The sequence below is a fragment of the Xiphophorus maculatus genome, chromosome 20 (genome assembly GCF_002775205.1).
Source record: "Xiphophorus maculatus strain JP 163 A chromosome 20, X_maculatus-5.0-male, whole genome shotgun sequence".
In the NCBI taxonomy this organism is placed as follows: domain Eukaryota; kingdom Metazoa; phylum Chordata; class Actinopteri; order Cyprinodontiformes; family Poeciliidae; genus Xiphophorus; species Xiphophorus maculatus.
In genome coordinates this window covers 1,879,701-1,906,950 of record NC_036462.1, presented here as the reverse complement: position 1 = coordinate 1,906,950, position 27,250 = coordinate 1,879,701, and the positions used below count along the sequence as shown (strand labels likewise).

General features: G+C 39.8%; 1 protein-coding gene across 3 annotated transcripts in view; it reads right to left on the bottom strand.

Moving 5' to 3' along the window:
• LOC102224592 (contactin-4) overlaps positions 1–27,250 on the bottom strand; it is a 228,829-nt gene that overhangs the window by 28,996 nt on the left and 172,583 nt on the right. For all 3 annotated transcript variants that reach the window (XM_023325061.1, XM_023325063.1, XM_023325062.1), the window contains exon 12: positions 5,610–5,737. In XM_023325061.1, coding sequence (XP_023180829.1) covers positions 5,610–5,737 — 128 coding nt within the window. The remainder of the gene's footprint in view (positions 1–5,609; positions 5,738–27,250) is intronic.

The following is a 27,250-nucleotide window of genomic DNA, read 5'->3' as shown; positions in this document are numbered from 1 at the left end:
AATTCTATGGCTATAAAAATGATTGTAATCGACTGAACGCTGCAATGTAGCACACTTAGTAGCTCTTCCTCTGGTTAACAAACATAATGCTGTTGTTAGTGATGAAGGCAAAAACAAAGATGTTTACTGAGAATAACTCTTCAGATCAGTTTAGGAATATTTACCATGAAAAAGTCTTGATCAAATAGCTTATTTGCATATACAGTAACTCATAATGTTAAGAAGTCTTTGCTATTTAGTTTATGTACAACTAAACAAAATCGATCAAGTTATTTTTGGTTTGCAATACTTAAATCGTACAATGTAACGTCGTTTGTTTTTATATGTTGCGGTTATTGATTCTTTTGAGGAAATTGGTTTGGAAAATTATTCCTGCCCTTAAAAATGGTTGAAATGTGTGTTCAAAAACTTTTTATATTAAGTCTAAAATCTCAAAGCTGATAAAAAATTAATGCCCTTTATGAATGTTGAATATAATTGTAGATGTAGTATCTACCGCCGTTTGCTACAGCGTACTCATTGCCTTCATATTTGATCCAGTTTTCTCTACAGTTTTTCCCATCTGTCTAAGTGTTGCAGGCTCTGAACTCAATGATGCTCAACAAGCCTCATTAGAGTAAAAGAAACACCAGAAGTGGTTCCTATTGGTTAGGCAAACAATCAGAGTGGCCATTTCATCCAAGGCTTCAACAGTTCAAAGACAGTCTGTCTGGATTTATGTTTTCAGCGTGCTGTGAACTGCCAGAGCAAACTCATGCGGCACACTCCTAAACACACCCTGACAGAGAGAAAGACCGAAACAGACGCCTGCCTGGTCAAAAACCTGATGACGAGTCACTAACCTACAGGAGCGTTTCCCCAGTTTGCCTGGTGGTGAGAGCAGCACTTTTTGAAGGTAATTGTCCATAAACTGATGAGAAATTAAAAATCTGATCTGATCATAGGACTGGATGAAAGGTAAAGCAGCAATTACAAATACTCCTGAAAGGGAATCTTTCATGTGAATCTTTTCTCTGCAGTTCAGATTCAAAAGCCCCATATACAAACCTCGTGGTGGTGCTGGAGGCAGCCAGCTAAAAAAAAAAAGTTTTGTGGAGCCATATTACTGGTTAGAAAGCGATTAGATCTTTGAACACAGCTGGAACACAATGCAACAAGGATCTGATAGAGCGCGGAATATTCTCTAAAGTAAGTTGCAAACACAACGTGTCACGGCGCTTGTGGAGATTAATTGCCTTCATGGTCCAGAGGAGCCAACAGAAAGCGAATGCGATGCGATCTCACAACTTCTGAACTCCATTGGCCATACGCGATGATCGGCAGCCGTCCTAATTGCAACAGCTTCCGCTCTGCTGTAATCAAAATTCAGGGAGCACATCCATAATCAAGAGCAATTAATCTGCTAATATTCCCCCAGTGTTGCGATAACAGCAACATTAACGGGGCTCATCTGCCCCGCCGCTGCTTTGCTAGGTGGCTGATTCACAACAAGAAGACACCGAACGCTATTTGACAGGTATTTCTTTTTTTCCCTCCCCTCCGGCGTTCATATCACCAAAGTCAATTTGAATAAACTACTGTCATCTCCCATAAGGGCTGATCCCACTACACAAATCCCCTCCCAACCCCCTGCTAAACAGGTTTGCAATCCTCAATGAAGTGGCGCGTATAAATTACCCCGTCCCGTCTAGCAAACAATATGAGCTGTGACAGATCATATAAAGGAAACATTTGTACATCGGCAGCAGAAAGCAGCTTTAACGTGCGACAGTGGGAAGGAAACAGGCAAGGCCGTCGAATAAAAGACGCATTTTACAGGAGGAACAAGAGAATAACTGGGATGACTGTCTACGCCAAGAGGACAACAATGGCCGTCCACCTTTAGAAGTGGTGAGACAGAATCAATCACTTTCACTCACGTCTTAGGAAGTGCAAAAGAAAAAAGCTAAAGTCTACAGTGTCTCATCAAAAATGTATATGTTTAAAAGTTTTTAAACTAAAGAGAAACGGCACCATTTGTTTTAACCCCCGTCTTACTCTGATGGCCATAAAACTTGTATGTTTAAGAAGATTACCTAACTAAGAAAAGGCAGCATGAATTTTAAGGTTGGGCAACCCAAGGTCCTATGGTAACTAGTTTTCTGGTTGATCCCGACCTTTAAAAAGTCAAATCTGCCGTCTCCAATTTTGGTCAATTTCAATTATTTTTGTCTGAAGCGTTGCTAAATATAGAGACAAAATTGCTAACTTGGCAGCAGTGGAGTGATTGTAGTGCACTGCGAACACGCAGATGTGACCTTACTTCCAGTGTAGTGGAAGTCAGAAATACTGCCACTTGCAGATAATTGTTGGCAGCCACTTAAGTTGTCAAAAATATTTTTAGCATTTTTTGCAGAGCATTTGGAATAAACATACAATTATGCATCAGTGTGAGAAATTGTTGAGCTATGTTGATTTTGCGTGAATTTATATGATCACAGAATTATAAAGAGCTAAATCTACTTTCAGAATCTGAGAGGTTATGCTTGAAAATTGATGTTCACAGACATTGCGTCTACTCTGAGTTATTTTGGAAAGAACAGTCAAATGTGTCTCAATACCAATGTATGCCGCACTTTTCAGATTTATTTTTAAAAACCCATCAAATTCATATTTTCTATGCTATGAGTGGGAACAGTTTGAGACGTCAATGTAACTAAAAAAGCCTGGTTTAAGTTCAATCCACTTGCTGTTTGCTGCTCTGTCACATAAACTCCAGAAACCAAAGTTGCACTCATACAGATCAATTTCTACACTGTTAACTCAATTGAGTAAAGGCTTGTGAAAATTTCTGTTGTTGGGTATCCACGTAAATGAGCAGCATGATGCACTCTGATGCCCCTAACATCCTCAACTGCTGCTGACTTTTAAGCATTAATAATAGATGGATTTTACCTTTTATAATTCAACAGAAAATGGAAACATGCCTTGATAGTGATTTGCAGAAGAAAGCACCAGTTGGGACTTATTTAAAATTCCATTATGTGATGTGTTCTTCAGTAAAAAGAGAACTAATGTAGGGATACAAAGTGGAATATTCTTCTTGGAGGGAGTTACTCATATGGACATGAATAAAATGATTTTTTTTAAGTATTCAATGAAAAGCTTGCTTGTAGGGAGAAGTCAATTAAAAACACCTTTTTATAGAAACGACATGGATAATTGGAGAAAAAAAGTTCTGTTATAGCAGGCTGCTGTGGTATTGACACTGCATTTCACAGGATTTTATAGACCGAAGAAGAAAGACTATTAAATGTACTGAACCTTGGAACAAAAATCATAAGCCCCACAAGAAGAAAGCTCTGACTTTATATAGAAAAAAAATCATTTTACTTCAGAGAATGATGGAAAGCTTACATCAATTTTAAGCATATAGGCCAGGGATTTTTTATTTTATATTTTTTTGGTATGATTTTAATGGATTTTTTTTTCTTTGACCTTTGTACGTCCTTTCCCTAAAGATGGAGAATCAATAAGAGCTGGATGTTCAGGTGCAGTTATGCTCAGACATGTTCTCTCTCAGGTGGAGAATAAAAAAGGGGGGATTTTGCCAAGTCTGTTTACAGGTTTATATCTACAACATGCAACCTGGTCACAAAACTCAAGAGATGAAAAGGTAGAGTTTGATTGCTCTGAAACATGCAGGAATTTATTGTTAAAAAGAAAATAGGTGGATCTCAATAATTCAGAATATCAGTTAAAGGTTAATTTAGTTTAGCAATTATATTCACAAACAGAAGCTTATCTAACAAGAATGTATTAAATACAGAATGGTGTATTTCAACTCTATTTCTAAACAGCTTTGAGCTAATGGAAGGCTAAGATTCACTTTCTCAATAACTTTCTCACTTCTGCTAATCCACTAATGTGCTAGCAGTGGAGCTAATTTGCTTTTGCTAACTTTGAAAATGTTAACCCACTTAGCTTCTCCTAAATTAGCGCTAGTTTATTTGGCTGCTTTGAAAACTTTCAGTTGAATAAAGTTCAACATGCGTGCTGACGTTTTGGTTATCACTGTTATGAACTCTTTAATGCCTGGTTCACACGGCAGATATTGATAAAGTTTGTAATGAAAACGCAGCTATTAACACATGCTGCATATCAACATAATTGAAGCTGGTGCTTTAGCCATTTAGTGTTAGCTTCCACTAAATAGCATGTTGGTGTAATGCTTCAGCAAAAGCTAATATCTGTGATTAGCTTTAGGGATAGTGCAACTAACTTTTTAGTTAGCGGTGCCTACCACTGCAGAGGACCAATAAAATCGTTTCTTTTAAGTTAAGTAACGCACTGTTATCTAAATGGTAGGACCACAAAGGAGCCTGTTGACTTGACAGTTGTTCACCAGGTGGTCAGCAACATTTAAGCAGGGTTAGCCATAAGGAAGCTGTTTGATTACTGTGCTGTATTCAAGCATATTGATGAAAATGTAAGTGTAAGAATAAAAGTTTGGTGTAGAAATGTATTTTTTAGAAAAATAGATGCTTTGAATGTATTGGTACAAATATTAAATGGTTATTTTAACAGAAGTTTTCTGTATTTAAAATCCTCTCTTTGGTGGTCTTATGTAAGTCAAGACTTGAGTTTTTTCATCTTTAAACCTAAGTTGTCAAAATGATTAAAAATAAATCCTTCCGTGATCTTGGGGAATAAATACAACACATAAAAACTTCACTTGTAAATCAAATTAATAAAATTCTTAAACGTTTTCATGACATTGTAAATTATTGAAAGTCATTATTGCCAAACAGTTTCCTCGTGAAAATCTATACAAAAACCTTTCTGAACGTGAAAGCATGGTCTTCCCTCCTCGAGGCCAATATACTAAAGATCAATAATTCCATAAATCTACACAAGCCTGCCAACAAGGAAGGTCAACACAAGAAATAACAATAACACAAGTGAACCGTGCAAAGAGGGTCACAGTGAGGGAACAGTTCAGTGAATAAGTCAGCAAGTCCCCCAGGAAGCCGAGAAGGCGAGAACACCTTCCCCCTGTGGAAATAGGACATGAAAAACAGACACGTGCACTGAATAAAACCGCCCAACGCGCCGCACTCTATACCCGGCTCACATTCATTTTTAATGAAGTGTAATAAGTCATAACACCGGAGCAGAAATGCAATCCACCACCCAGATGATCAAACAGCACAAGGACTTCTTCACACCGCATATCCTCTGACAGAGCCGGAGGCGCCAAGGCAGGGAGCTGAACCGCTTCGGCATCTCCACAAACACAAACAGCAGCCGATGCGTCTGTGTCTCACCCGGTAACGACGACACGGAGGTGCGGGGGCGGGGAGGAGAGAAAGAAAAAAAAAAGTAATTCTCCCTGCGTGCTTATCAGAGGGCAGTGACTGGATGCTTCTTTCTGCTCTGGTCATTTTTTATTTATCCTTTCAAACACTTCGGTTTAGTTTTTCAAACAGCTGAAATGGAACATGGCGCAGGTCCACTCGCTGCCAAAAGCTAAGAAAACATTCATTTCAAACATGTGTTGGCAGGGTCAGGGTCTCTGCTGAACGGGCTGAAAAAGAGAGACATGATCAAACGGAGGGACACAGAAATACCTTTTACTGTAACACTTCCTGTGCTGCTCGCCACTCCAAACTGGTTTCTTGCAACGCAGGTGTAGAGGCCAGCGTCCAGTTTGGTCACGTTCCATATCCGAAGGCTGCCATTGTCCAGGATGGAGACCCTGTGGTTAAAAAAGAGAATATTGGTACTATATTAATGTAATTTATCTTGGCAAGATTTCTGCTCGAGATTAAAATCACTTTTTCCAGATAGACCTGCTCTTACAATAAAACACTGCAAATCATTGACAAACCATTCCCGCAGTGAAACATGGTGATGGTTTTCAGGACAGAAAAACTGATCAATTATTTTTTAAAATATAAAACAGAGAAAAACCACAGGAGAGCAGCAGAAAAGTGTTTTTGATAAAGGCCTTATACACACGTAGCTGCAGCCAATACCTCCGCCACATTGTTTAAAAAAAATTTGATCAGTTTCAGAACAGTTTTCATCCACATGAACTTGCACAAAATCGCCTAGAATGTTGTTTTTTAACATGCCAAACCCATAGGGGGCAGTGTAGCACAAAGCTAAAAACTGTCAGCCAATCAAATTGCTTCAAAACAACCATGACTTCCTGTTAGGAGTTAAACATGGCGCTAGGAGGTTCAGATGTATGAACTACTTTAAATAGTGTGCTAGAATATAAAGTTGATAAAATACAAGATGAATCAAGTCAGTGTAAATATGTGGATACATTTATAGCATCTCCGTTATTTGTCAAAGACTGTAATGCGTGTGACCCTAAGTCTCTGTTTTCCCATGAACACGCAAACACAAAACTAATACGGATAAAAACATCTCCATGGTAACCGGTTTGGAAAATTCCACATTCATTTGTGCATTACTATAGGAAAACAAGGCTGCATATTCAAATATAGGGAAATACTGTGACAGCGTAGGGCTCACCAGCTGTGGCATTTTCACATACAGTATAGAACACAAAGATATTAACAGTGACAGCACAAATTTATACATGAATGAAAAAAGTTCATAACCTTTTTTTTGGTCATTGCCTGACATGATGAGGTGCTGTAGGAATATGTCTGTTTTGATGTGCTAATAAGAAATGTTTTCATAAAACAGAAACAATCAGGAACAAGGATCTGATCAGAACTTTGATTAGGAACTGTTCCAATACCCAAGATTGGATCAGGACCAACAGTTGTCATGACGTTCAGAAATATGGAGCTGCTTGCGGCAAAAATACAAAAACTCGCAAGATACCATACCATTTTCTACTTTTCTACCAAAAGTAGAAAATTCATTTCTACTTTTTCTCAGATACAGCAAATAAAATACAGCCTCGCATTTTCAGGGCTGATTAATTCAGCATGTAGCTCCGAGATATCTGGGACAAAAGTGGCTTCCTGCCCTTTATGCAATGACCACAAGTGCTCCAAAGAAGGTCAAAAGGCCTCAACAAAAGTTGACATTTTCAAAATAATATGCAGGAGTGGAAAATGTGCCCTTGAAAGCAAGGTATTGTGGGAAATCAAGGGTGGGCCACCTCATCAAAGCACGCTGAATTTTAATTATCTGAAATGCTCTGCTGATTCTGCAAGCTGTAAACATAAAACGTCCTCAGCCTGATTGTGCAGGGGGGAGAGGGGCTGTGTGGAGGGGGAGGATGTGAGGCTGGAAAATTGCTGCATTTACTTATGAACATAGTTGAGGGACTCAAAGAAAACGGAGCCATCCGCTGTCGGATGGCACTCAGGATTTCAGAGGTCTGAGGCACTTTAGTATTTTTCTGCATGGCTTCAAACTGCAAAGTTAAATCATTCATCACAAGAAAAAAACTCCAACTAAATCTTTTTGTTATGAAATCAACCAAGAGAGGGAATGTTTGACAGATAAACACTTAAACACATTAAACCTGTCAAAACACAAATAATTCAGTACCCTGAAACAAGTGTCTATTAAACTCTTCCCTAAACAAAACAGACTAAACTAATTTTTATGTCAAAAACTCAATAGTGGGCACACAACTGCTAATATGTTCATACGCTAATAGCAGAGCAAATGTTTCAAATAAAGTAAAACACGGATATTGGGGAACAAGATAAAAACATAAATGTAATATTTAAGGCATTATAAAAGATGTAAATTATAATATCAAAGTTAAATTGGTAAGTGAACGTTGTAGTCTTTCCAGGACCGGTTTGAACTGAAGTTAGTGCTTTAGCTTCCACTAAATACCATGTTGGTGTGGTACATTAACAGACCTAATGTTTATGATATTGCTTTAGGATTAGTGGAACTAACATTTTTGCTAGCGGTGCCCATCGCAAGTTAGCAAACTTCATGGACTGAGAAGGATCTAATCAAACAGAGCTGTGGAAGCATTAAGCATAAAGTGGATGAAGTAACAGGCCCAACTTCAAATTCATTTACTTCTTTTGGGATGGTTGAAACTTGGGTACAGGTGGGTGTCCAGCAGGACAGTGACTCCAAACAAACATCAAAACTGATTTTGGACAGATAAAGTAAGTTAACATAAACTTTCTGGAAAAAACTGATTTAAGCTCTTCTGACAAACTGTGAATTCAATTTCTGTGACAGAAAGCCAATCTGCCAGAAACGCAGTCAGATATCCAACCAGACTATAACAGAGATTTGCTGAGGGTTAAAAAACCCCACTAAAAACGGTTGCATCACCTTTCATCCTGAAAAAGAAAACTTCAAATTCTTCAATGTCCAAAGTCAATGCGGCATTCAAGGCTATGATGAGTGTTTGTAGACTTATGACGAGCAGTGCACTTCTAATAAAAAAAAATGTATTTTATAAACTTTATCTGTTGTTAGTGGATTAAAATGTTGATGCACTCAATACACAAAATAAAACGTTGATACTTCCTTTACTTTTATTTCACTGATCTTTCATTTAGCATGTTATACTCTACTAAATTTGACTATTGTTTTATAATTGAGCTGAAATATACTGTTAATGGTTTTGAATCAGAATCTGATCTGAATATGTTTGTCATTGTTTTTCTTATTTTTATCTAACACAATGTAATGACTTGTAATGGCAGAGACGGAAAACATGCAACAAATGTCCCAAGGTTGGGACTTGAACCCTGGATGGTAGCGCTGAAGGCTAAGGCCTAGTCCACACGGGTCTTTTTAAAACGATGTAGCGGAAATATGTGGTTTTATAAAATAATCTAGTCCACATCTGATTGGTTGAAGAAAAGTGTTTATCCATACAAACCCTTTAAACATGCCAAGTCCATAGGGTAGGGCAAAGCTAAAACCTAGGTCAGACAATAGCAATGCTTCAAAACAACCATGACTTCGTTTTTGGAATTAAACATGGCGTCAGGAGATTTATTTGTGTGTACAGGCATATAGGTTGAACTATACAATATAAAGTTAATAAAACACAAGCCTGTTGACTGGGACTAGTGTTAAAAGTCAGTATGTGGACATTGAACTATACTGTGCCTTGATTGGGAGGGATAGTTGGTGGAAAACACCTGACCTCCAAGCTCTCTGTCTCCTTTGCAACTTAACATATCAGAGCAGCTGGACTTGTAAAAGCAAACAAGCAAAACGTGTCTGAGCCAATGGAACAATCAGCACCTCTCTGATAGCGGCCATCTTTCCTCCACTGCATGGCCAAAAGGTAACAATGGTCACACGTCAGCACCACATGATTTGTTGCAGACTGTTAAGTGTTTACCTCAAAATCTCGGGCCTCCAATGTCCACACGCAAACGCATGTGGACATAATAAAAACTGTCCATAGTTTTAATTATGAATCGTTTTTAGACTTAGACTGACTTTATTGTCATTTTGCATGCACAGGCTGTATACAGAACGAAATTTCGTTGCATACGGCTCAGGACAATGTTTTGAGGTTCCAATGTTGTGAGGTTACTCCAGAATAAAATAAAATACAGTATAAAATATGAATATAAATATGAATATAAAATATAAAGTGCAGGACTGACAGTAAAATGGAAGTTATTTAGCTATGTATATGTGCAAGGTATGAAGTGGAGACCAGTTTTGAGTGCAGTCCAGTTAAGAGTTCAGCAGTCTGATGGCAAGTGGGAAAAAGCTGTTTCTGAACCTGGTGGACCTGCACCGGATGCTGCAGAACCTCTTTCCAGAGGGCAGCAGGGAGAACAGTCCATGGTGGGGGTGTGAGGGGTCACTGACGATGTTTCAGCATCGGGACACGCAGCGCTGGGATGAAATGTCCTGAATGGAGGGAAGGGGGGCCAAGATGATCCTCTTTTAGTGACATTAAACAGAGTTTACATGTGGATGAAAGCCCAAATAGCATAAAAATCTATTTGGTTTCCCAGATATCCGGCAACTTGTGATCTAGACCGAATACGTTGACACCACCAAATTGTTGCCATGGTTAAAGCGGGAATAAGTTAGAAAACAACATCCTCAGCTTTGTGCATCTCACATACCACAGTTAAACCCGTCATCTGAACATGAAAAGAGCATGGCACAAATTCCACTAAGACATGTTTGAAAAATATATATTTTCATATGCCCGCATGACCCATACAAAATATGATAGAGTTCTGGAATTAGCAGAGGTATTTTCTGAAATGTTCCCTGCGCTTACAGAGATTATGCAGCCAGTCCCAATTCACACATTCATCATAGAACAGCGACTGTACAACACCATAGCCTCAATCTATCATAGTGTCCTCACAGCAGTGCCCTGCAGCCAACCAGCCGCTCACTTTCTCCTAAAGTAGCTCTGTATTACAAAACCTATAGACCATCCATCCATTACATGTGGAAGTGGTGGTGGTATGGGCGGCTGTGTTAGTACTGGCATTGATTGGGTGAAGGTGATGGAATATCTGCAGGATGGTTAAACTGGGTTAGTATGGGTGGAGGGAGAAAAGAAAAGTTTGGAGCTATTTTTCTTCTCTCAATCTGACTCTGACTGGATGTACTTCTGAAATGCGGTTAATACAGTGTGACATTAGTGATAACCTTCCCAACCCTCATACACACACACACACGCACACACACACACACACACACACGCACACCCCAACACCCCCACCACCAACATCACATCCTTGCTCAGTGACTCTTTTTTTTCAAGTGGCAGATGTGATAAGAAAGTCCAGAGACAGTTAGTGGAAGTGAATCTACCTTTGAAACCACATGGTGCTGCTGAGCGGAGCGCCTCTTGGTTTATGTGAGACCGAGAGGGAAAAGTGCTGAATGCAGAGCAGCCAGCAATGACCATCAGTTACAAGAGGCCACATTATGGTGTGGGACGCTGCACAGTTAATGACATCCAATCTACAGGCTGATAAATCTGAGACACGACCCATCAAACAGAACTGCAGTCCTGCAACTGACCACAGTGTTCAGCAGAGTAAGCACTATGAAAACGAGTGGAATACATTAACCACCATAGTGTGTCTAGAGCAGAACTACACTATAAAATGGAATTTTAGAGAGTAATAAATATTAGTCATTGAATACATATATGTAGGTGGAATATCAATGTATTATGTTTTACAAGAAAACAAAGTCCTTAAAGTGATAAAAAGATTAAATTGTTTTTTAAAGCACACAAATCATTATTAAGGAGGAGGTGCTTTCCAGCCACACAGAATCATTCTATAGCACAAATCAAGTAACTAGTTACCTTCAGATGTTATAAAAATTAAATATCACTAAAAAAATTGACTTTGTAATTTGACGCCTTAAAATCGGGCTTCTGTCTCTTTAAGAAACTACTCCTATTTCTGAAACTGCCTTCAGGAGGTCATCTCACCTAATGGTTGCCACGGAAGATTCAAGGATTTCTAAAAAGTGCATAAATAAATGAAAGCAACACTCCAGGTATGTTTTTGATTATAACATGATGTAAAGCTCAAAAAGTAGATTTTACATAATGCTGTCCCTTTAAGCACTTTTCTGATGCACAAACAGCCCTTAGAGGTCCACCTCACCACAATATATGAATGATGTAACCAAATCAAAATCTGTTGCTGAAGATTCAAGATCCAAATATCTTGAATGTATGTGACCGTTTATTAGAACAAAAAAGGGAAAGAGCCAGCACTCCTATGTTCCCCAAAAATCTTCTGTGAAGGAAACATGGATGACTTAGACTTTAATAGACTTTAAAATACTGTTGTTAGTTTATAAATCACTGAACGGCTTAGCACCACAATACATTAAAGATATGCTGTTGTTGTATGAACCTTCCAGAACTCTCAGGTCTTCCGGTTCTGGTCTGCTCTGCATCCCCAGAACCAGAACCAAACGAGGAGAAGCAGCTTTCAGCATCTATGCACCACAAATTTGGAACAAACTTCCAGAAAACTGTAAAGCAGCTGAAACACTGACTTCTTTTAAATCTCAACTGAAAACCCACCTGTTTAGAATTGCATTTGAAATGTAATCAGTTACAAATTTATTGATGTAACTTGACTTAATGATTGATTCTATATTGCATTGTGACTTTGTGTTTGTAATGATGTAAAGCACTTTGAAATGCCTTGCTGCTGAAATGTGCTATACAAATAAAATTTGATTGATTGATTTGATTGATTGACTTTGTAGAAGTAAAGAGTAAAGAACGTATTTCTCCTCACTCAACAAAGTCCAACAAACCCAACAGTGGAAGGAAACAAAACACTTTGCGCCAAGGCAATGATGAATGACTTCAACAGAGTCAGCAGCCAGACCATTCATGTGACTATTTGTAATTTATTTTAAGGAAACATCTGTTTGTTTACCCACGATAATTAGCTGTAGCAGCTACTTGTTCTTTCTCAGTTTGAGAGCCAAATGAAGAGTGCATTTAACAGCAGTTCTGGTCTGACTTAATCAGCATTTTAGCTTTACTTACATGTAGCATTTTTCATGAAGTGATCTTTTAAGGCAAAACCGCATCATGTAAGAAAAGCTGGTATAAGGTTTTGACAAGTACATTAACCCCTTCCACAGATGAACTCAAGTAAAACATAAATGACTGTTACACACTGACATTAATTACATGAAGACTGAGCTCACCAGATAGAGAGAGCTTTTAATTTCCTGACTAAGGTACTCTTAGGTCAACAAACTACTACTCTCAGACATTTTATTTATTTTTACATTTCAAGCTCACATTTGAGCTAAAAGCTTTGCTGCCACTGCTCTCATGTTGGCTAGCCGTTATGTAACTCGTGGTGTCAATTTCATCTTTAAAAGTTAGCAACTGCCATAAAGCAGTTGAATAAAAAAGCTATTTTCCATTCTATTGGAAAAAAGATATGGGCCTGTAAGTTCTTTAAAATAAGATGGGGCTCGTTTATTTAAAACTTTGTATTGATATGCTTATATATATTTTTTTAAATTACGGTACATTTAACAGCGACTCAAGAAATAGCCACTGAAATTTTTAATAGGAGCTAAATTCATCCAAACAAAATTATTACGCCTATTCCATTGTACCTGCATTTGGACTCGCTCCATTCCCAAACCTCCTTATCCTCAGGGGTAAGACAGGAACCACGTGACGCCTGCATCTTGTAAGACGAGGTTCCTCAGAGAGTGAACAAGTGGCGCCGCATGTAAACACAAAGACTTAAATCCTCGGCGGCCTCCAGCGGAGCCGAGGCTGTCCTGAGCCATTCATTGCATTCTCCAGCTTTTTTTTCCCTGCTGTTTTTTATATGAGAGCTTGTACGGCGCTTCGCTTTTACTGATGTTCCAGAAAAAAGGAGCAGACTGGCTGTCGGGACAAGTCTTCATCATTTCAATGCGAAGCTAATGGGTGAGCGGAGGGGGTCAAACACGGCAGAAGTCAACTAAGGCCCAGCAGTGGTGAAAAAGATGTGTGTGTGTGATAGGGGAGGGGGGGGTGGGGGGGCAGTATTAAAGCATTTATTTATTTATTTTTCTTTTTCTTCGTCTTTCCTTCTGCCTACAAAGTGGCCATTATGTGAGGGGACGTGTGCTGCCTTCATCCCAGGAGAAGCCAGCGGAAGGGGGCAGGTATCAATAATTCACCGGTGAGATGAACACAAGTGCCGCTCCTTCCGTTGCCGCCTCACGCGGCTTTAATGGACTCGGCTGTAATTCTCCTAAAAGAGGCAATTATGTGCTGTGCGCGCGCGCGGTGGAGCTGCCCGAGCGCGCTCACGTAATCCCGAGGAACAGCTGTGCGTTTTGGGCGAGATCAAGCCCTCAAAAGGACGGCGGGCTGCGCGGTGTTGATCCTCCCTGCTCTGTGACAAGATGAAAGACACAAATAACATCAGTCACACAGCAGCTATCACGGGCCACTGTGAAGTGGAAATCGCAGGGGAAAGAGCCAGGTCCAAAGGAAGGGCCTGTGTTTGTGGTTTCCTTGCATTCTCTCTCTCTTTTTTTTCTGAGCTCCGTTAACAAACGCAGACTGCAGCTTTTTGTGCGCTTCCCTGCAATCAAAAAAGACACTTGAAAACCTCGTTTTGATGTATAATTCAGACATATGCTTGTCTTTGAGCTGTTTTTATAATTTCTATTGTGTGAGAGGAAAACTGTCACAATTCAAATAATGGATCCCCCCAAAATAGGCAATGGGATTTTCACATTGATTGCTGCTGCTTTCAACAAGTGAGTTTCCATTGTGAAAGAACATTTGCTCACTACAGGCAGTGCTGTAAAAATACCCCTTACTCTATTTTTCCCTCTTTATTTAGTCAGATTTGTGATAAAAAGTGGCAAGTTTTTCCAGGAGTGGCCAGTCAACCAAAATTACTCCAAGAACAGCTCAGTGATTCATTTAGGTTACAAAAGAACCAAGAAGAATGTCTAAAGAACATCACTTACCTCAGTTAAGGTAAGTATAATAGTAAGAAAGAAAGAGACTGAACAAAGATGGCATCCATGGGAGACTTCAGAGGACAAAAGCATTCCTGATAAAACAATGGACCAGATCACATTTGCTAACTATTGCCTTGATTTTACTAGCAGCTAGCGGCATGGCTCAACTCGGCTCAACTCAACTGCAGAGTTCAGGTGGTTTTCCATTTCACTTGAGTAACGCCACCAGTTGGGTGATGTCGTAGTTGTAACTGGGCAGCCGAGTCCGAAAAGAAGCATGATGTCATCTATTTGTGGTGCAAACAACGCTACAATAGAGGACATGTAAGCTGTTGACTATTCTGCTGAGTCTGATACTGTCCTATAAAAACAAGACCTTGTTCTACACTTTGCTTCGTCCAGAGACTCTGGACCCTCAACAATTGCTTGATGGGAGACGTTTTAAACAATTGAATTTTATTTTAACCAATCACTAACAGTTGCTTGTGACGCATTTAAATGCTTTATGAAGCTTACCAGGAAATGTGTGTAAACAACTTAATGGGGAGCAGGGCTACGACATCTTAGCAATAATGTCTTTAATCGCTTAATATTTGGAAGCGTGGCCAACACAGAATGAATGGCTTTGTTCCTTTCCTCCGCTGGCATTGCCAAACTACAATTATGAAACAGCGCAGAAAATTGACCTCATCAATCACAACTTCTCCTGTTAGGTGACTGGTTCAGTTGTAGTTCAACCAAAATGAGGGTCAATTGGGAGAAATCCTTGAAGGAAGATGAGAATTGAGAGGAAATGTGTGGCCACTGGCCAGGCTACCACTGTCCAGAAAAACTCCAAATATGAGCAGTCGTTGTGGTGAGTTTTTACAAGAGTTTGTATTGTTGTTAGGGAGCTGCTCTTGTGACACTACCAGTGACTCCACTCCTTAGCCACTCAGTAGCCGATGGTATATAGACTCTAAAAGCTTGGAACTCCAATGAAGTAGGTGCTAAAAAAGAGACTGGTACCACATAACCGTTACTAGTGGAAAACCCTTACAACCACCCAGAACCCAGTTGAGCCTCGTTAAGGTAGGTGATAAGTGGGAAAGACCTAGTTAGCCTCAAAACTTTTGGGGAAATATTCTGACAATTGATGAGACTTTTGATGAGACGTTGAACTTTTTAGAAGATGAGTGTTTACATTAGCTTTCAATAAAATGAACAGCATGCCTAAAGTCAAACTTGGACTTGGTGGAGGTACTGTGACAGTCTGAGGCTGCCCTGTTGTCCTACCGTTAAAGCCTTAACACAACTCACAATTAATTCATGATTTAAAGTGCAGTTCTATTGTCAGATTTGTTTGGATATCTCTTTTTCCCTTAAGATTTGTTTGATGATAAAAGTAAACACTGAATAAATCTGGATGGAGGAAAATACTTTTCATTGTCAAACCCAAACTTTCTAATGCACTCATCAAAATTCAGTCTGCAAACAGAATGAGTAAACATAGAGAGCTTCTGATTTGAGGGTTTCATTCAAGACTATTGTTGAATACTTAGTGATTCTGAGATGCTGTGCTGCCAGAGTGTCTGCAGCCCCGTAAGCCTTTCGACCTAATTAATGAGGTAAATAAAAACCAGCTCGTCGAAATGGGGCCTAAGATTCTATCAGTGAAATTACTCAGCCATGAGACCACAGGAAGAGAGATCGTTACCGGCTCCGGTGATTTCACCAAATAATTAGTCCTAGCTGAGGCCGTTTTGTACACACGGATTATTGCCTTGGTGGAAACAGTTTTCTTGACTTGCTACTCCGGCGGGGATTCACTTCCAAACTCCCACTTATCCAATTCAAAAAAGTGAGAAATGTGTTTGATAGTGTGTTTATTTTTTCTCCATCGTGGTAAACTCCCAGATAAGGCGAGCTTGTGTTGCAGCTTCCAACTCACACTGGCTGCAGTCGACTTACCTGGGGGTGGTTTTTCTAATCGTAATTCTATCAAAGAAAAGAAAAGGAAAAAAAAAACATCCTGTGTTGCTGACCACGCCACAGGCATGAGGCTGTAATGTGGTGAGTGAGTGGAAGAAAGATGCGAGGTCACCGTATCCTCTGAGCCGGGACAAGGCGGGAGGGACTCCACTTCGAGTGTCGAGCGGCGCTCTCGGCTGCTTTAAAGACCCTGAAGTGCTGAAACAGGGAGGGGCGAGGCGGCGAGAGATAAATCGAAAGGCCGTTCTTCAGAGGCTCCCCACAGCGTGCGGCGCTGCAGAGAAACGGCCTTGTCAGCAGCATAAATCAAGTCCAGCTGTGAGGCGTGGAGTCAGGACACCGAAACCTGCAGAGCCAGATGCAAGTGAAGAGCGTCTGCTTGATGCAGCAGGACAGCTAAACGAATCCACCACCTATTCTGAGGAGATCATCGTCAAAGTTGACCGTCGGGTAGAGACTACGCAAATCAAGTTTGATCCGTTGTATTTCTGGGATTTCTCATGGCTGGCTCAACACTATCGAGTACCGTGACACATTTTTGACAATTTTACAGATTATGTCACTGTAGTTGGAGCTATAGTAACATCTCTAAACTTGTCATGTAGCTTGTAAGAGGAGGCATATGATTAGGGTATGGAAAAGGGACAAAAGTTTATTTTCTAAAGGAAATGAGACAAACATTTCTCAAAAAATATTAAAAATAACGTGAGAGGAAATCTGATATTAAATTTCATTAGTCGTGTAATGCCATGTTAAAATGATTCATAAGCTCCTCAATAATCAAAGGGAAAATGTTTACTGGCGTTGCAGCAATCAAATACTTGTAAGTGCTGGGCAATTTTTTTTTTGCATGTTTTGCATGTCAAGTCCACATGTGGCTGCACGTATATCTGGGAAAACAAATACATTTTTATGCACAGTGGCCTTTTATATCACTTCAATATCACTACAGACAAAAACTCAGACCAAAATGGAGATTTGAGAAAATATGTATTTGTGTTTGCGCGTATACATGAGAAAACAGAGATTTAGGGCTCCACATATAATGCACCAATAAAACAGTAAAAACGTATGGGATGAAACGGCATTCCTGTGTTATTCTTGAAGTGCTCAGTCTTTATCTTGTGCACTTTGCAAACATTGAAGCTCATGTGAAGCTCAGTCTCCCTGAGCATTCAGTGAATACCAAAATAAGTACAGATTTTTTCTCTTATGATGTCAAAATCTCCCGCATAGTTACAAAATGGACTACAAAAAGCCGATTTGTTTTATAAAATTGATTTTGGGAGATTTTATTTTGATTCTGATTCGTAGTAAATGAGAATTGGGATTCTTATGTGAATCAATTTTTTTTTAACTATGGTTGTTTAGGAGAAACATAAACTGTCTAAAATTACTTTGAATTTGTTGAAGCATGGCCTGATCAGGTATTTTCCATGAAACTCTGATCAATGCATCTGTTCTGTTCCAGTTTTCTCCACTGTTGGAATGAACCATCAGAGGTAGCATGAGCAGTCTAAGTTTTACCTAAACTACCCAATGACTTAGATGGCACAGAAGTGACTGCCTATCTTTCATGTTTTCGTTTATGTACCTTAATGTCTGAAACTCTTGAGAAAAATGGCTTATCTTTGCTTTTCCCAAGTGTATAGAACCAATAGAGTAGATTACAGAAGAAAGCCAGAAAAGCAGTGTGGAATCTGTTCACTTTTTTTAAGTCTAATTACAGTTCGGTCCATCAATCCTTGAATTGAAAGCACTGTACCTTACAGATAATTATCACCAATCTGGTAGAAAATGCCAGCCTGACAGCCATCTTTTGGAAGTGTCAGTCACAGCCCAAAAACAAAATCACAAGTTCTTTTGTCGCAGTGAGCTTGTGCTTAAAGCTGAGCAAATGATTAAGAATGACTGACAGAAAATAAGCACTTGCACACCAAATCTCCACAAAAGCACCGCAGCTGTAAGCAGGGATACATACTGTTTCTTCTTATTAATAGGGGAGTAAGTTGCAGGCGGTGCAGCAGATGATTTTTTTTCTCCTGTGGTTCATTGTGTGTAAAGTCTTGTCTCCAGGGCACCAGCTAGCTAACTTTGGAAGTATCGTTGCTTTTCAGAAACAAGCTATGGGGCAGGGCTGTGACACGGTTATTAATCTCCTATTCTATGAAATTCAAGCCATAGCAGCTGCTCTGTTGTGGATTACCATAATGTAAACAGAGAAAATGCACTTTTCCAATAGCCTCGGCTGCTAAATGAAGTTTCCTCCCTATCTTTCATGTTTTTCGTTTGTGCTAGATACAACAGGAATGAGCAAGAGAGCAATGCAAATATTCTGAGAGAAAGCGACTCCAAGTTAGACATCTTCCATATAAGCAACTTGATACAAGGCATCAAATCAGGGGAAGATGTTAGTATTCAATAGAAAACTGTATTTTTTCAAGAAAAGAAGAAAGCCAGAAAAGCTTTCTGGCTTTCTTAAGCACGTATGGCACGTCTTAAGAAACATACTGTCATACTATGACACGTCTGTTAATCAGTTAGGTATCGAGGGCAAGGAAGTGTATTAGCAGGATAAACAAGTATAACAAAATTGCTCTGTTTAATCCTTTTAGGTTTTAAATGCCTGGATATTATAAAACATTCTGGATTTGCCTCAGAAGTCTGCCTACCTGGCCGACCAGGTAGGCAGAATCCTTTGTTGGCCATGACGAGAGATTTCAGATTTATTTATTAATTGCCAAATATGTAATAAATGCTAATTGCCCACAGGAAGTGAGATGGGGAATCTGAGAAAAGAAGGAGGCATTCGTCCACATACGAAGGTGTCTTCAAATGTGGACAACCTTTGCTGCACTGCTAAAGGCATCAGATGTGGCCTTCGAAGGATGCAGCCCTTGGATTTGGACAAACCCCTCGATAGCAACAGTTGTAATTTGCCTGTGTTGTAAGCAAAGGGCCAGGTTCTGTAGCTGAGGATCAGGCTGCCAAGGTTCCTGTCTTTGGCAACTATCCACCTTCCAAGGTCCTGGACCAAGTACAAAAATTGAGGCAAATGAGGGAAAAATGGGAAGGGGATCAACATAGTCACATGGTGCTGTGTCGCAGTAATGTGAGCGCTGTACTGATCTGTCATGGTGAAGGCAGCTGAGTCAAACGTTGAGGCTCTTCTATCCTCATCTATAGTTACAAACTCTTGGCAGTGACAGAAAGAACATGACTGATTGTACAAGCGGCTGAAATGAGTTTCCTCCGCAGGGTGTCTGGACTCCTCCTTACTGATAGGCTTCAGAGCAGAGCCACTGCTCCTCCGCATTGAGGGGAACCAGTTGAGATGACTTAGGCATCTGGTTAGGATGCCTAAGGTGTTCTAGGCACATCCCATTGGGAGACCCAGAGGAAAACATTTCTACTGTTTTAAACCCAGAACATTTTAAAACCTCAATATTGATAACTTGTACTAAGAGGGAGGGCATTTAATGTATCATTTGTTTTGTGTTAAATTTCTTTTCATAAAAATTTAGATTTATTGTTATGATCAATTCCAATTTATGATGTTAAAAAAAGAAAAAAACTGTTTGTATTGTGTTACTTTCACTATTTTCTCCACTGTTTCTTCATTGATGGTATCAAAAATCAAATTAATTTGAAAATATGATATGATAAACACAATTACTGTGTGTGGTTTAGTGATTCAAATCACACTTCTTTACCTAACTGGTTTCCTAAAGATGTGTATTACACAATTTTCCAAGAGCAGTATTAATGATTGTGGGGTTATGAATGCTGTGCCATGCAGTCATAGTTATACAGTCACCTAAAATAATAAATAGTTCTTATCACCACTTTTATTGTTACCACAATAGTTCCACAAAATATCAAGGTTAAGTCCATATCGCCCACCGCTACATTGTACATAAAGCTACTTGAAAAATATTATTTCCTTGATTTGAGGCCATCTTATGAAACAAACCAAACAGTCTAATTCCTTTCCATGGAGGATGATGCGATTGTGGTGGTAATTGCACTTGCGAGGGGAAGAAATTTATCGGCCCAGGGCAGAGTGGGATTTGTGTGTGTACTTCCAGAAGATTCCTCTAATCGCAAATTGCGGCTGCGCTTTATTCCCCTTCCAGAGATATTCATCTGTACTCGTGTGCCGAGGCTTCCCTTCAGGAATAAAGAGAACACACATGTTTCACAGGAAATTGTCAGAGGAACCAAGATGGATTACACATGCTGCACCAGTGGATTCACACTTTGAAAAATGATATCAGCCATCATCTCCCAGATAAAAATAATCCCAGCAAGCCGTACACGGGATGCAGGAGGAAATAGAGAGAGTTTTCCGACCTAATCTCAGAAAACATCTCAGAATTCACTTTATTGCAGTTTAAAGATTTATTTGAGTTTATTCAAAAAAATTCTATATGTTTTTCTTAAAAAAACAAAGTAAGACCAGTTGGAAAAGAGAGAGGAGGAAGATAGGAGCTAATTCAACAACTGCTCAGTCAGTTTGATGGATGAAAATATGGTGTTAGATGATGTGAAGTCTTACAGCTCTATTCTGCCCCTGAATGGTGCACTGGGATGTAGGAGGTACAGAAATACTAGCTGAAAATAAGATTCATCTTGAAATTGGTTCGTCTGTCTCTAAATACAACAGCCGGTAGCAGTGGTGACTGAAACACAAAAGTTAGCTCAGATTATCTTTATAAAAGCCCAAGAGAGATCAGAGATCAAAAGCTTCTTAAATGTTTCATTTACATTTTCACAAAGCTAACATTATCATTCATTCTGCTTGTAAATGTGAAGACAGATTTCATACAGCGATGATGTGTTGATATGTTGATATGCAATAATGTGTTCATAAGGACAAGATCTTTGCAATAAACTAAGAATTTCCATTTTTGTTTGTTTGTTTTCAAAAGTAGAAAAGATTTATGTCTAACAGATTGTGTTAAAGACTATGTCCTGACCCAATGACCTTTGCCACATGTCGTCCCCTTCTCACATTACCTATAGAGCCAAAAAAAAAAACCTTTCAAAAGATAATATGACATGGATTATCTGTGAGCCATAATGGATCAAACTGAACTGAATTATTAGTCTGTCTGCTTGTCAATCGTTCCTGGTAGACACCATGGTCATTTTGTATTACAGGCAGTACTTGAAAATCAAATCCATCCATTTCAGTTCACCATGGTCTACATTTCATTGCCTGCTGATCTGGAAACCTATTACTATAAAGTACACCCCACTGAAAAACAACTGTCACTAAAAACACAATGAAGACACATTCTTACTTTAAGGCGCATTAGCTGTCTTTAACAATACTCTGTTCAGTAGATGAACATGTACTGCGACGTTTCCTAGCAACATGCAGATCCTAAGAGTGTGTTCTTTTCCAGTTAAGTCACAAGTTACAAGGAAACAGCAAGACAAATTGAAAACCAGACTGTGGCCTTCAGTTTTATAGAGGGTTAACTCTATGATGACATTAGAATGGTTGATGTGAAGTCTTATGTGCTTGAGCGACTAACAACAGCGAAAGGCAAACCACAAACCTACAAACGGGGCGCTTAGCAACAGCAGCGACAATGACAAAAGTTCAACATTGCCCGTGTGTGAACGTCTACATGTGTGAGTTCCAAATTTGACATGCACAAATTTCACCGGTCGATTTGTTGGAGGAGGGCAACCAATTGTTACCTTGTTGAACAAGTTCTGAAGGAAATGAATGGAGAGGGAGCTACGCTGCCTTCTATGTGTAAAAGTCCTTTAGTCTGGCTAGTTTGTTTAAACTGTTCACTAAAACCAATAGACCTTAATGAGGACTATCAACAGAAAAATGTATTTTCAATGCCTATAATCCACAACAGCAATGTGCTCATACTCATCAGAACCCACCAATAAATAACCCCAGAGAAACTTCAAGCTAGCATGTCATACGCCATGAAAATCAACACTAGTCCAGACATGAGTGGGACAGTAAAGTGTTCATTTGAAATACCTTGAAAACTTCACAAGTCCCTAAACCCCTTCATCTTGGAACATGAATGGGAACAAATGAATAAAAAGAGGATGTCAGTTATAAAGGCGGTCTGGTAGTACATCTAGTACCAACCAATGAAACCATTTACCTGAGTTTCCCTCCTAAAGAAAAGCAGATTTCAGCCCGTCGAGGTCTGAAGCAACCAATAAGATTATTTCCACCTCCTGAGCAGCTCTAACTCCGACACATGTTTGGATAAATAAAACATTTAATCTGTAGCACCGTTGTGTATGTGTGCGTATGGAGGGGTGTGTGTGTGTGTGTGTGTGCACCTCTGAACAGTGCTGGGTGTTGTCTGCAACTGGCAGCATCAGCAAAGCACTAATCCTCACTTTGCTTCCATTCTCAGCATCGAGGTGGGGGGTGGTTGCAGACCGAGCTCCTTCATGTCGCTTTCGAGAGAGAGGAAAGAAGCGCAGAGGTGTGTGTGGCGGCCCGGCAGAAATGAAAAGACACAGTCAGCTGTCCGCCGCCGCCGCCTTCTCAGGTAGCACACCTCGACTGGAGGCGAGGTGATGAAAGAAGGCCTTGTGGGTGTAGAAGCTTTCAGTATTCAGCCTCGACGCCGCTCACTCACCGCCAACCTCCGAGGAGAGTTGGAGCTCCTCTTTACAAGCAGATGTTCCATTAGAGCCAAATGGGGGGAAATTAGAGATTTGATGGGAAATAAATGCGAAGTGACTTTTAAACATGATAAACACTGTGTTTTTTTGATGAGCGTAACAGCGTGCGTCCTGAGAAATGAGGAGACTGAAATAGCGCCGGTGGACCATCCGTTCACGTGGATCATTAAATTATACCATTTATTATTACACCTGTTTCCCTACAGCGTATATTATTTCAAAGTCTTCATAAAATTAAGCCCTGAGACATGTGACAGGATTCTTATTAAAATCTCCTCAAACGGCGCAGCGGCATAAGGGAAAGAAAAGTGTGATAAAGGAAATTAGTGCAAAGTTCAACGCTTACGCCTCTTCAGCAGCGTTGGTGTTCTCTTGACACTGATTCTTTCTGGAGTGCAGCTTTCTGAGCAGATGGGCTTCTAAACATTTACTCATGTATAGAGTAAATGGCTGTTCTCTTCAGCTCGCCCCCCCACAGGGGTTCAGTCTGGGGGACCAAAGCAGCCACAGCAGAAGATTGACAATCGTTTTGTCCCCTGAAAGATTTTTGGTTTTCAGGTTACAATCAGAAGACACCAGATTTTATTTGAAATCCCCATATTTCAAAGAAATACCTTTGGCATAAATGGACTATAGCACTTTCCCAATCAAGTGAGTGACATTCACATTTGCACACACATTTATAAACCAATACCACCGACTCACAGGCAATTCAACATGTGGCAGGAGGCTGGAACTGAAACCTACAACCTTCAGATCACAAGACAACTACCCACAGAGTCATAGTCACCCCTGATACTCACTCAGGCTGCATTCACACCAGCCCTGTTTATGCTGCTTTAGTTAAACTCCAGTTTTGTTTAGAAAGTCTGAATCGTTTGCAGAAGTTCAATGATCAACTGAGCTCTGATGCAAACCGAAAGAGAGAACTCTGGTCTTGGATTGGTTCAAGTGAAATCTGGAGCATATGTGTGAATAGAGACCACTCCTAAAGCAGGAAGTTGACCAAAGGGCAAGGGATTCTGGGTAAATACAACCAAATCAAATGCATGTGTGTAGCATCAGCAGGAGAAATGACTCGTGGTCTTTTTCTGAGCCGAAACCTTGAGATTTTGTTAAAAACAAATATTAATGTGTTTTTTTTTTAACATAAAATAAGGTTAGGGAAGCTGAAACACTTATTTTGAGATTGCATGTAGCAAATTAGTTGCTCCTTGCGTGGTTTCCTATTAGCTTTAAACATTCAAAGACATGAGCTGAAGTACCAAACAAATGTAGCTGACGATTTTTAAACTGCTCCAGGCAACAATATGAGCCAGAGAACATCCTGATACCAACATTTGTCATGCTCACTGATTAATCTGCTGCTGCTCATTCTGTGAAATGTGCACCAAAATGGATCAACAGTTCAAAGCAGAAACAAGCAAGGATAAAACTCACATCTAAACTTATTAATTCAAAAACTTGTGAAACCAAGATAAACAATTTTTTAAAAAGTCGGAATATAAAAAAGGTAAATTATCATTTTTGGCATTAACTTCCCCAGAACTATTTGACTTGATTTCAGAATCTATTGCAAAATATCTTCATGTTTGTGTAGAGCTGCTAAGATGTGCCCATATCTTAGTTCACTTGAAATAAGACAAAACTAACTTTCAAGTAGCTTTTCAGCAAGAAATAGGAGATTGTTTAAATAATTCCTTAATATTGATTAAGATAGGAAAAGTACCAGTTCCACTGGCAGATTATTTCATATATGGAGAAATACCTTGTTGTAAGTAGGCTTGTCATGGTAACATTAATTATCACAACACATGATATTATTGTTGTTTTGAGACAATTTCCAGCCAATTTAATGATGATGCAAGTTTGCCTTCTGAAAGACTAATAAACTTTAGTTTTGTATCGATGGAACAGGAAGACATTTTAAATATATAAAAATAAAACACATCAACCAAAAACAATAAATAAAATGAAAATAAAAACCACAAACATCAGAGACTGTAAATAAATTGCCCATCAAAACATCAGATTAATTTATCACAAGATTAACTAATTAATTGCTTATTGTGACAGGATTGGTCATAAATAAGATTTTGTGGTTTTGCAGTGTACTTTTACCTTCCGTGTTGGGGGTGTGAAACTTGGATGACGCCTACATGAACAGACTCAAAGGTCCAACCCAGATGTTTGTCTTAGGAAAGAAACATGGAGTATTTGTCCCTGTGCTTAATGCGAGAGGCAGCAATGCAGACTCAACGCTGCAGCTTGTGAAACAACAGCTGATTGAACTCGCCTGCCGCGAGCAACCTGACACACTCCATTTCTCCTCAGTAGTGACATATTCAAATGCTGTTGCAGGCTGGTGTGTGTAGCTGGCAGGGCCCGCTCCCATCCTGATCAGCAAGACCTGCTCTGCTCTGCTCTGCTCTCTCAGCTGCTTTGTTCCAGCTGATGTCATCTAAACCTCGTCCCTGCAGGGTTGTCTGGGGTAGATAAGACATACCCTCCTTCTGCCGGTGTCCTACCAAAAAAAAAAGAAAAACGAGGCTGCTGCTATGAAGATGGATTATCCAGCTGGTGACACAGGTTCCCTTTCTGCTGGAGCCACTCTGGAGTGCTAACGCAATTAAGGCAATTAATCTTCAACAAAAGGGGTTCACAGCTACCTCTAATGATTTTGCACCTTTCTGCACAGTTGTGTAACCGTGCAGACCGGCTCAGACATGCACGCACGCAACTGCTCATGCACACAAACGTAATTATTTCATCAGGGCCGTACACAGTACGTGCAGAAACGCGATTCAAAGCTTATAGCACACAGCTAATGAGTAAGAAAAAAATGTTTATTTGGCTCCATCATTTGCAGCGTAATCATCTGGACGGTGGGCTGTGCTTGCAGTAGCTGCGCGAAGCATGGGGGAGAGGCTGCGGGTGGGCAGGGAGTCTTCCAAACTCAACTGGGAATTTGCAGCACAACAGATTGGTGGTGTATGATTCACTGCTCCTGGTAAGAAAAAACAACAGCTAACAAACCAAAAACTAACCGAGGCTGAAGTCAAACGCTCTACCTCTCAATCTACCTTTTCGAGAGAACAAAGTGTGTTGAAACCTGACTTTGTGCCTCCCTTTATCTCCTAGATGTGGAGGCAGGTCTGCTTCTAAAATACTGCTATTGAGTAAATAGATAAAGTATCTGGAACAGGTGCTACAAGCAGCTCAACAAGGTCATCAAAATCAATGGAACTGAGGAGGTTTATATGGGCGTATAGCATCGCAGCTGTCCGTAGTGCTGTGAACAGCATTCAGGGCTTCTGCTGGTTCCACCAACTCAAACTGAAGACTTTTTAAGACCATTGTGAGCGGATTTTAACGGAGCAGTATTATGTAAAATTGACTTTTTGAGATTTACATCAATGAGTTATAATATTCCCTCATCAAAGACATACCTGGAGTGTTGACTTGATTCTTTAATCTCCATGGCAACCATTCAGCTGTGAAAAACACCTCAGTGGATCTACCTCCACCTTCAAGGCAAAGCTCCTCCTCAGACCTGCAGTCTCCAAGTTTCCGCCTCACAGAGCAGCCCTTCCTGCAACCCCCCACTGAGCTCCTTCAGACTAGCCAACAGCAATTAGCAACACCTGGTGGAAGTGCACATCTACTGAGCTCATTATACGATCTACTTCTCAGAGAAACACTAGTAAATTTGTTTTCTCTATTAAAGGGTTAATAGAGGAGCCATGTTGGGATGACTTCCTGAAGGCGAAGTTTCAGAAAGAGCAGGACTTTCTTAAAGAGACAGAAGTATTAAATTAGGAAGTAAATTTTCATTTAAGTCATATTTAATATTTATATAGCATTTATATAACTGCAGTTAACATAGCTCTCCTTGATTGTGCTATAAAATGGCATAACATATATAACTTTATAGCATTATAACATGATGCAAAGCTCAAACAGGTCAAATTTGCATAATACCGCCCCTTTCAAAGCAGTTCAATAACTCAGATGAACCAAGCAGAACCAGTTCATGAACACCTCATTTTGACCAGATGAATTTCATGAGGGTTCAACTCTTGTGCAACACAAACATCTCACATCATTTCAAGAATTATGCCATGACACAAAAACAAGAAAATTTGTAAATCACATCCATTAGTCAAAATGCAAAGAGCAGAAGTAA